Source organism: Vitis riparia, chromosome 8, assembly GCF_004353265.1.
Source record: "Vitis riparia cultivar Riparia Gloire de Montpellier isolate 1030 chromosome 8, EGFV_Vit.rip_1.0, whole genome shotgun sequence".
Taxonomy (NCBI): domain Eukaryota; kingdom Viridiplantae; phylum Streptophyta; class Magnoliopsida; order Vitales; family Vitaceae; genus Vitis; species Vitis riparia.
The window spans coordinates 19,111,344-19,122,240 of record NC_048438.1 but is presented as its reverse complement, the minus strand read 5'-3'; the positions used below and the strand labels follow the sequence as shown (position 1 = coordinate 19,122,240).

The 10,897-nt window shown below is 35.5% G+C and overlaps 1 protein-coding gene across 4 annotated transcripts; it reads left to right on the top strand.

Moving 5' to 3' along the window:
* The first annotated feature begins 778 nt into the window (after positions 1-778).
* On the top strand, positions 779-10,234 carry LOC117921023 (protein PTST homolog 3, chloroplastic). 4 transcript variants are annotated; one of them, XM_034838771.1, is made up of 13 exons: positions 782-1,007; positions 1,234-1,353; positions 3,545-3,699; positions 3,789-3,995; positions 4,632-4,842; positions 5,239-5,299; positions 5,502-5,552; positions 5,705-5,758; positions 6,501-6,620; positions 7,135-7,259; positions 7,702-7,753; positions 9,269-9,405; positions 9,890-10,234. In XM_034838771.1, the coding sequence occupies exons 1-12, from the start codon at positions 847-849 to the stop codon at positions 9,365-9,367; spliced, it is 1,416 nt and encodes a 471-aa protein (XP_034694662.1). In that variant the 5' UTR covers positions 782-846; the 3' UTR covers positions 9,368-9,405; positions 9,890-10,234. The 4 variants fall into 4 exon arrangements, with proteins under 4 accessions (XP_034694664.1, XP_034694662.1, XP_034694665.1 ...); XM_034838774.1 differs by lacking the exon at positions 782-1,007 and having other exon boundaries at positions 1,270-1,353; positions 3,550-3,699; XM_034838772.1 differs by lacking the exon at positions 782-1,007 and having other exon boundaries at positions 1,277-1,353; positions 3,520-3,699.
* The last annotated feature ends 663 nt before the right edge of the window (positions 10,235-10,897 follow it).

Sequence of the window (10,897 nt, the reverse complement as noted above, 5' to 3'; positions counted from 1 at the left end):
TTGGCCCCACGATCGTCACAAGGGCCTCTCGCGGTTACTGATTAGCGAGTGAGCCTCACGTACCAAAAGGAGTGTGTCCACACCATTTCCCCTTGACACGTGGGTGTGGCTCGTGTGGGGGGAAGTCATTCGTCGGGACTCACGCGTGGAACCTGCAGATCCCTATGAGACACTCAAACCCGGGTCTCCACCTCATGACGTACGGAAACAAATATTTTTAATTGTACATGAAATTATCATATATACCCATCCAGCTGGATGGATAAAAATTAAAAACCTAATATAGATCTTTCGGATTTTGGAAAATAAAAAAGGGTATGAATAAGATATTGACATGACTGTTTCCTGGTATGATATGTGAAATATTTTCGTAATGCATGAAGCCTTTTAAGGCAAGGCACAGTCCCCTAGCAGGGATGATGATGGGGAAAGGGCCCTTGTCCAAGTTCTCTGTCTGCGTGTTGAAGTATGGGCTTTGGAACCTGAATCTTATTTGGGCCAAATTCAGCCCAACAAGCCTATTTCCACAACCACCAAGGAGACGTAAAAGAAGGTTTTTATAATTAATTTGGATTTAGGAATAATTTAAGTAATTTGAAAAAGGTAATGTAAGGAGTATAAATATAAAAATACAATCAAAATTTTTAATCACTTTTAGTTGAAGTAGAAAGCAAGAGGTTGGTCTTTTGGTCTTTTCAGGAAACTTTTGTTTGGAAATCATACGACAGAGAGCATCCTCAAATGATTTACATAACTAAGATGATGCGTAAAAAGGGGTTTGCTCACTTTTTCATCCTCACCTTTTCATCCTAAGCTAACCACTCTGCTAAACCCAGTCTGCTAAAAATGGGTTTGCTCCACTTCTCTTCCATGGCAACCCACTCCCTCTACCCGCCATTAACTTCATTCTCTCCCCCCAAGCCCTTCATTTTCCCTCGCCTCCCCCTTATCCGATACCCACTTCAAAGACGCTTCCCACTTTGTGCTTCTTCTATCAAGAAACCCAGGTTTTTTGTTTTTGTTTTTGTTTTTGTTTTTTTGTTTTTTTGTTTTTTTGTTTTTTGTTTTTGTTTTTGTTTTCTCAATGAAAGTTCTGTTTGGTTGCTGACAAAATGGAGGAGGAAAGTAAGATAGGGTTAGATAGGGTTTTTTTTTCTTTCCTGCCAACGTATTTCTCGGCCACTAAAGGGTGCTTGTTCTCATTGGTGGTGGTGACTTCTTTTGGTAATGTAGGGCTAGGAGAAAGGTGAAGAGCGACCAAGAACTATGCAATGACATTCGGGAGTTCGTATCTGCTGTCGGCCTACCAGAGGGGCATCTCCCGTCGATGAAGGAGCTTTCGCAGCATGGAAGGTTTTTAATTATTACTCAGCTTTTTGTTGTGATTTAGTGTAACTTGGTTTGGATTGCATTGTTAGGGGCTTCATTTGAGACTGCGGATGGTTCACAACTCGAAAAATTATAAATTTTGATGTAGATTAGAACATCAATGATGGTTTCTAATGTTATAGTGTTACTGAATTACAGTACCCAATTCAGAATGCAGGGTGCAAATCTTATGAGAAAATATGAAAAATGAAAATTCCATTAAGGGAGATAAAATGAAACAGAATCTAATAAAGTGTGGACCGGAATCTATTATATCCAGGCTTGGATAGGAATGGTGGGAATTTCAAGACAGAGTATAAAGACTTATTGCAATAATTTTGGTTATATTGTCTTGAGTTGGAGATGTGTTTTTTCTGAAGAAAAATGCTACTATCACCACCCCTCTTACACCTAATTTTACCACCTTGTCAGGTGGCAGATGGTGACCGAGTGTCAAAATACTCTTTCATTTTCACATCCAATCGATACATATTGTAGTGGTAAAAATGGTAGTGCATGTAACACCATGCATTTTCGTAAGTGTATAAATGAAATTACCATTAATCCTTACCTATTCGGGTGGGTGAACTAGTGTATTAATTGTTGCCATCTTGGACTTAGTGTATTTGTGAGTTCTTTATTCAAGTAATGGATTCTAGCCAATTGAAAGGATCTTCTTGTCAAACTAGAGATTTGATTCTATTAGTTCCGAGGATTTGAAATATCTCATATTAATCAATCAAAGAGAGATTCAACAACTAAAAGAAGGTTTGATAAGTTAAGATCCTTCCTTTCTTCAAACGGAACAAACAGAGTTAGAATTAGCTGATTCCTGAAATAGCTTTCTGGATATTCTCCTATGTCTTGGCTATTATGCTTCTGTTAGGCCCATGATTTTCTTTCTCTCTTTTTCTTTTCTATAAAGTTCATAAATTTTTCTTGTCTATTTGAAAGAAGTAAATAATTAAATTTATGTAAAATTAATAAATATATATAAAGCTAATATAACAAAAATATCTACAAGGCCAGGCTTTTGTTGGTTATGGTTATTAACCCGGTATGCATTGTGGGTCCATTTTCGGACAACTTAAGCTTGTAGATCAGTTGATGGTTGAACAATGATGTTAGAACTCTAGCTTCGAATTTCTCTTGCTGTCAACAACTAATGCAATCATCGCGCCAGCTCAAATTGAAATTCTTACTTGCATACGGATAATATACTAATCCCCAATACAGGATTGCTTTCACTTATGTATAATATATAGAAAACATTAATTCAATTGTTATTATTTCTTTAACGTTTTCAGACAAACCTGATCGATCAACCAGGAACTGATCTATATCTAGCCTCCTCCTTACATTATGTGGATTAGCTAGTTGTCTTATTTATTGAACATGTCTCCCTCAACCTATCAAATAGGCTAGTTTCAGTCAGTGACTTAAAACTCTCAAGTCATTTTAATGTTAGTAATCATCTTCACTTCCTAAAAACCATACAGATGAACATTGTAGAGTTGGGTGGTGATTGGAACAGAACTACTAACTTGTACACTAGTTAGACATGTGACTCCTTGAATCTTTCAAGGAAGGTGGGGCAAAGTTTACTAACTAATAGATTAAGTTTGTGAACCACTTTGGAAAAGTGAGGGAGATCAATATTATAACCACCTAAGAAATGGGAGGATCACTCAACTTTATCATACTGTAGCTTATTATGCTAAAGTTTTTTTATGTAACTTTTCTTTTATAAGAAGCTTACTCAAAATGCTTGTTTTCCTTTCGATATCAACTTTCTTACCATGTATACTATGCTTTACCACCCTCCCTTGTGTGCGGCCCCTACAATGTGCAGACAAAGAAATCACTAACTTCTATGATTGCAAATAAATGGGTGAATAAATGATAAACTTGAGACTTTCAAGCAATCAGAGCTCTAATACCACATTGAATTATCATCATTTCTAAAAGCTTAAGCTGTTAGGATTTAGGTCCACGGTGTGTACTGTGTACAATGTTCCAACACCTTTGATTAAAGAGTTTCATAAAGAGTGATCTTTTTATGCTAAAATGTAGCGAATGTTTTATTGAGCTGTAAAAATTTGTGGAATAGTTTCCTTGTCTATAAATGATTTGCAAATTTGATCTTTGTAGTTACTTGCCTAAAAAAATTCTATAGGACAGATCTCGCAAATATTGTCAGGCGGAGAGGATATAAACACATTAAAGATCTTCTCTCAAGTGCAACAAAAACAGACACCAATGAATTTGATGTAGGGGAAAGCTTAACTGAAAATCAGGATGCAACCAGTGATTATGAAGATGAATCAACAGGTCAATATATGTTTCTTTGTAGTTATGCATGTATTTTCATTCTGAGATGATTCCAACTTCTATTGATAACCTCATGCACCTTTAAAAAGGTCAGGATGAGAAAGCGAAAGATCTGGTGGAAGATGTTCCATTGTCAAGCAAAGGTTCCATCATGGAAAGCGGTGTCACTAATGCAAATATTGATCCATCTTTCAACAATGATGAGCAAAGTTGCATTAGAGAATCTTCAACTCATTCATCCTTCCAGGAAAAGGTGGCAAAATTTATTCAGAGTGGAGAATTGGATACAATTGAAGGTAAGTTTATGGATAAACAATGGTTGTGTTTTAAGAGAGATGGTTTCTGAGATAGTAATGAGGCTTAGCAACCATTTGAAAAGCAACATAACTATGGTACAGTCATGAATTTTGAGTATTCAATCTGGATTATTGTGTGACACTGACAGAAACTACTACAACAACATAAATCCTCTTTTATTTACTGCCCCTGCATCTTCATCATGTTTCTTGTTTATGCCTTTAACCAATTAAATAGTTAGGGGCAATTAAAAGGTTGATTTTCTTCTGTGATTTTGTCATGATTTTCTTCAGCTGGTAATTAGATGGACTCACTAGAGATATAAGAAATACCTTCCAGTTTTTTAAATTGAAATTCTGAAATATTCAACCATCTATCTACCGTCTTCATGTTCATCATTTGTATAATTAAGGTGATAGAGAACTCCTAGCTTCATTAAGTCACCATAGTAATGCATGCTTCTGTTGTATGGTCATATTATTTGTCATGGATAGTATAACAATCTTTTTTTCCATCTTTGCAAGCGCTTACTATCCTTAGGCCGAAAGCATTGACATAAAACTGCAAAGATTGACATTTTCTTATTCAATTAATTTGAAATTATAAGTTGAATGTTTGCAACTGCTTGATGCCAGATAATGACTATGGCATTCTAAGTGGGGCTGCTGCTGAAGAAGGCAAGGGAGTTATTGACTCAGAAAACACAATAGAACTTGAATCAAGGCCCCTTGCTGAGCTGCATGTTGAACATGCTTCTAGTGGAAGTAATGCAGCTAAAATATTGAATGGGAGTACATTGTTCTCTGATCAGATTGTCCCTCCTGTAACAAGAAATGACCCTCTTGGGTTAGTATTAGAACATTTGCTTATGGTGCCAATTGGTCTTTGATTTAAGCCATGGTTCTACTTGTTTTCCATTCAGAGAAATGTCAACATAATATCTGAATCATTGCATGGTGTATATGGAGAGAGACAATTCTGGAACTAGAGATTTGTTTCAAATTGCTTTTCCTCTCTCATCAAAAGCATATGTCTTTTGTTTAATCACCTAGAAGATAAAAACAAGGGAGAAGAAACATGTTTTTTTCCTCCCTTTGTCTTTCTTGGCAGCCAATGACACATTGGTTGTGCGTCTGAGGAAAATAGGAGAATGTGTTTTATTCCTTTGTTAGCTTTTTCTTTCTTTAACAGGTTAAGTTTCTATCCTTCATTTCATTTCTTTTGTTATTTGATGATTTGTAGGGATGACCGGTTCTCAAGTGAAGGACTTATTAGTGCTGATTTTGACAATTTGGGCATTGAGGTTGTCATTGTATTATGCATTATAGAAGTTCAACTTTTATTTGGCTTTTTGTTTTTGGCTTCTATATCTCAACGTCATTAAATTTTGCATTCAATCTATAAAAGAATTATTATATTCTGTATTATAAAAGTTCAACTTTCATTGGGCACTTGTTTTGACATCTATATATATTTTTCGTTGCTATGTGCCTCTTCTGATACAGACCAATGAAGGGGAGAATCAAGTTGAAGTTAATCATCTCAAATTGATGCTGGTAGTTTTTGTTTTTTTGTTTTTAAAGTTTTGCAGCCCAATTTTCTTGAAGACTATCATATATATATATATATATATTTATAAACATTTGTTATAAATAACTGTAGACTATTATAAACTTTTTTTTTTTCATTGTATCTTTGATGTGCTTAGCATCAGAAGGAATTGGAATTGTCTCAGTTGAAGAAGCAGATTGAGAAGGAAAAGGTATTCAAGCTATTGTTTTTCTGCTGCAAACATCATTTATGACTTCCCACTAGCAAAAATGCAAACCTGTTCCTTTTTATGGAGGAATTCTTACTAAAGACATTAGAATCATATGATGACTGACTCTCATATGAACTAAAATTCAAGTGTCTCACAATACTCTAATGGAATCATTTTGGGTCATCTTCGTGTTGCATGCAACTGATTGAAGTCGTTTGGTGGGTGATTGAAGGTGGTGGATTGTTATTTTCCATATAAGAGATTTTGGTGAGGGCAGTGGGATTTCTTTTCTAATGGTTTCTGATGAAAAATGATCAAAATAATAACACTGCTAAAAAAGAGAAAGTTAAAAAAGGATGAAACATGTCCCCATTATGCTACTTGTAATGTCTCAAATAAGACTATTTTTTCTACCTGAATCATTTATAGGTGGAAAATTTTCAATTTATTGGAAAACAATAAATAACTTACACTGATTATGTTTGGATTTTCCCATATCTAAGTGTTCTAATTTTTATGGAAACAAAGCAACACCTTGAATATATGATCCACACACAAAAAATATCAGTTAATAAATTTCTCCACATTTGCCTGATCATGTTTATTTTGCAGTTATTTCATATAAATATTTTCTAAATCATTATTTAAATAAATCAAAGTGCATTTTTTGCTTGTTATCAGATTGGGTTATAGGACTCAGTTTATTTATACACTATTTTTTCTTTCTGCCTCCTGGCTTCAGCTTGCTTTGACTATTTTGCAAACTAAGGCAGAAACAGAAATCAGCAAAGCTCAAAAAATTGTCTTGGAAAAAGATGCAGAGCTAAATGCTGCTGAAGAAAGTCTTTCTGGACTGAAGGAGGTAATGCATATAGTCTTTCTGGACTAAAGGAGGTAATGCGTATGCCTTTTTGTTTGGAACTTCTTGATGTTTGTGTTTAATCGGTGCTTTATAAGCATTTTGGAAGTTCCTAAAGGCTTACTTAATCAACTTTACCATTTGTTACATACCTTTAACTGGAATCGAAGGGTGAACTGGTAAAGGTATTAAGTGAGATGTGATATTCAGAAGATCAATTCTCCAGAGTTGGTGGAAAACACTGGAATGTTGATTCTTTCCTTCCTTTTTGTGGGGGAGGAAGTGGGGGGGAGGGGGTTTACTGAAAGGATAACCAGAAGAAGGAAACTAGCATCTGTATGGATTTTGTGGTAGGGATGAATATGTGATATACCTTTTTTTTATAAGCAAAGAATGCATATATATTAAAAAGTGCCAAAAAGATGCACCAAAGTACACGGGATGTATACAAATAACACCTAAAAGCAATATTTGATATTACTTACTGATCAGCACAAATTTTGCCTGATTTTTTCAGGTTCAGATCCAGTACTCAGGAGATGGTGAAATCGTGGAGGTGGCAGGTAGTTTCAATGGTTGGCATCATCGAATTAAAATGGATCCACAGCCATCATCAAGTAGCAAAGAGCCTGTTGGATCAAGGTTTTAATATTCTCTTTACCAAAACAATGCCTGTGTATGGGCAATGTCATCATCTGGTTAAACATAGTGTGCATAGGTTCCAAACCCCATTCTTTTCTGGTATCAATAGGAGAAAATTGTATCTCTTATGAGTTTGTGACTCCCAAGTTTCCTTCTGGCATTTTAGAAAATGGACTAATTTTAACAAGGAATCTTTTGCAAGGTATTCATTTTTTCATATTAATTGATTGCATCCATTTCTGAAGGCATTAAAGGAATTTGTACTGTAGGCAAGGTTTTTCATCTTTGTCAGATAGTTATGTTCCATTCAACACTTCCTGTTTGGTTTCTCAATGCTTTCCAAGGGTTTTCTCAATTCACTTTTTCCCAAACCACTTTTTATACTTGTTGCACATTGATGGCAAGGAAATTAACTATTCACTTTCATGACATGTTTTCCCAGGAAATCCAGGCTTTGGTCGACAGTGCTTTGGCTTTATCCTGGGCTATATGAGGTGTGAGTCTTTCCAACTAATGGTCAATACTTACCAATTTCTTTATATTCATAAATTAACTCATTATCATTATCCTTATTATTGATAAAAGAAGAATATTATTAGTAAAGGCATCTATTATTAGTGAAGGCATCTAACAAAAGTGGGCTGCCACCCAAGTACATGAAAGGCATACAAAGGGTGTTAAAAGGATAGACAAGAAAATGCAACATCACAAAAGCACTAACCCACTAACAAGACCCTAACCAATTTGTGAAATCTAGCAAAGACACAAGATCTACAATTATATTCTTTGCCAAACAGTCCATAACAAGCACAAAGGGGCAATTTTCTAAGCTATTACATGCATTTTCCCTACAAAACACTGGTGGCATCATATAGAATTAAGGTGCACCTAAGAAATACCAAACAGAGAAAGCAGTAGATTCCTGTTTCCTAGCTATAATCCATAGGATTATGATTGGCTGACTCATCTTCATGCATTTGCAAAGGCAGCAGCAGTTTGCCAGACCCACTCTTTTCTTTTGAGTTGATCTATAAGGTAAACCTTTATTGGAGCCCAAGAACACCAAACTTCCTTTGTAGGAAACGCATCTTCACTTGGCACTTACCAACTCCAAAACCAAATGGTAAGATTCAACTCAGAATTTCCCGTTCTCTACCCTCCACACCAACATATGATCTTCCTTTCTAAGCCTTGTCCTCTAATGAAAGCCTTCTTTGCAAATTTTCCACACTGTACATTTCCCACTATTGGAAATGTCTAATGAGACTTGTGGTTCCAGCCCCCACCTTCAAAGGTGATTCCTTTCTGAAGCAAATCTATAACACCATTTTCCCTCCAAGGCTATGATACCAGGACTAGTTCTATAGTACCGGAACTCTACAATTCGCCCTCAGTGTACATGTATTAACATGACATGGTAAGGGTATGGGTGTGTGATCATTGTTGGATACTCCTATTTCGATTAGATATTGACTATTTTGATAATTTGTTTTTAAATAGGGATAAAAGGGAAAGGAAGGGGAAAGGGGAGGTTTCTTATGAAGGACATGGTTTTTTCCTTGTAATTTACTTCTAATTGATTTTCTTCTTTTAAATGCCAGATTCTTTTCTAGTGGAGTCCTTGTATCCCAAAATTTGAGATGTGAAGGATAGCACAGCCATGGTCTTCCCAAGTTCAGGTCTAAGCCCAGTATCTGGGCCAGTTGGCTCAGATACGCACCACCTAACATGGGAACCCATGTAACATAGCTGCAGCCCTTTATTAAAGGAAGATAAGACTAATACCAAGGTCCCCTTGCTTCTTATCCAAATAGATGGTCAAGCATTTCACCAAATGGACATTATTCACTATACATTACACCACTAGGGATTACACCCCTCACCTCTCTCGTCAGCCATTTCACCAAATGACGAGGGTGCAACAAGTAGAACTCAAGGCTCCATTACAAGCCCATTTTGTTTTAACAATTAAATGCCCTGCTTACAATAATAATTTGTTATGATGGCAGATAAAATTCATCATTGATGGCCAGTGGAGAATTGATCCTCAAAGTGAGATTGTTACCAGGGGTACCATACATAACAACATTCTCCGAGTTGATAGATAACATGGCTTTTACCAGAAAGAATTTCTGATACCACTGAGGTAAATTGATTATTCATTCCCCACCTTTTTGCTAGTCTCAAAATGTCTCGGAACTCAAACATGGCCAGCTATTATACTTTCCTGAATATGGTAACGAGTCTCATATCCAAAATGCGGGATTGGAGGAGTATAAAAATGACAGGAGAAGGTGGCTCCTCTACCTTCACTGGCAAAAATGTCAAGGGGGGAGCTTTGTGGGATGTCTACTATCTGGGCTTACTCCTGTAGTTTGGCTGAGCTATTTTATTGGCACAGTTTAATCTGGAAAAGCGTTAAGTTGTACTCTCTCTCTCTCTCTCTCTCTCTCTCACTCACTCACGCTCAAAATAGAAGAGTATAAACAAAAAGGTTGATGACTGTACATTGACATTATTTAGTGGAGGATTTTTATAATCTCTCCTACATATTTATTTCTCCATATTATCCCGTAATATCCAATCTGGGAAAACATAATGAGGTAACCATCCTCTTTTTATCATGATAGGTGAATTGCCCAGAGAGAGACAAAGAGGCAAAGGATACTCAATTGGGTAACAAGCCTGTGCCATGTAATGGAGATGATGAAATTCCTTTACTGGTTAGGGATGAAGAGGGCACACTGATGGAAAAAGATCATGCAGATTTGAGTTAATGCAGGTATAGTCCATATTTTGAATCGGTACTGGAATTGTGCAGTTGTAAATCCTGTAAATAGGGCCTTTATCCTTTCTCATTTCCTTTGGATGATTATTTTGTTTTTTAACTTGTACGTTAAATGTAACCATTCTATGTTGGAGATGTGGATATGAAGTAATATAGCTATAGCCTATAACAATGTTTTTAGATCTCACCTATCTGTCTTTATCACCAGACACCAGTTACAGGTAAAAGATTGGCTAAAAACTTTGTTCCCAAAATATGAAGATCGTGAGCCCCTGTATTCAAATGCCTAGTAAGCATTTCAGGGTTTTGAATAGGCAATAGGAACTTTATTAAAACCCACTTGGTAATATTCTTATCACATCTAGATTAGATGCTTCATCCTCGCGGCAAATTGGAGAGGATGACTATGACTGACCATGGCGCCGGTGTTCCAAATTAACTTGCTATTATTTGGTTGAAAGAGTTTAGTTCCAATGATGTTTTTATTCCTTTTGAGTAGAAATTATAAGATAGAATTACGAATTCTTAGTTATTATAATATTACTTAAATATGCATTGACTGTCATTTTCAAGAAATTATATTTACGTCAATTAAATATCTCTTTATATTCATTTTATTTACATAATTTTAAAATAATAATTTTATTAATGTATTCACCTATAATTTTAAAAATGCTTATTACACTCTTCTCATATTCTTCTTTTTCTTACTTTTTCTTTCAAATTTTTTTTTCTCAATTACACTCCCCTCTAATTACAAGAACTCTTATTATTATTGTTAAGTGTTTGTCGTGTTTTTTTTTTTTTTTTACGAAATAAAAAAATTTAAAATATGTGATTTTTTTTATTC

Bases quoted from the DNA above. Each gene is read 5' to 3' on its own strand.
- LOC117921023 (XM_034838771.1), top strand. From the start codon at position 847: ATGGGTTTGCTCCACTTCTCTTCCATGGCAACCCACTCCCTCTACCCG. The intron at 5,553-5,704 runs GTAGTTTTTGTT...TGATGTGCTTAG, and splicing joins ATCATCTCAAATTGATGCTG to CATCAGAAGGAATTGGAATT. The intron at 7,260-7,701 runs GTTTTAATATTC...ATGTTTTCCCAG, and splicing joins AAAGAGCCTGTTGGATCAAG to GAAATCCAGGCTTTGGTCGA.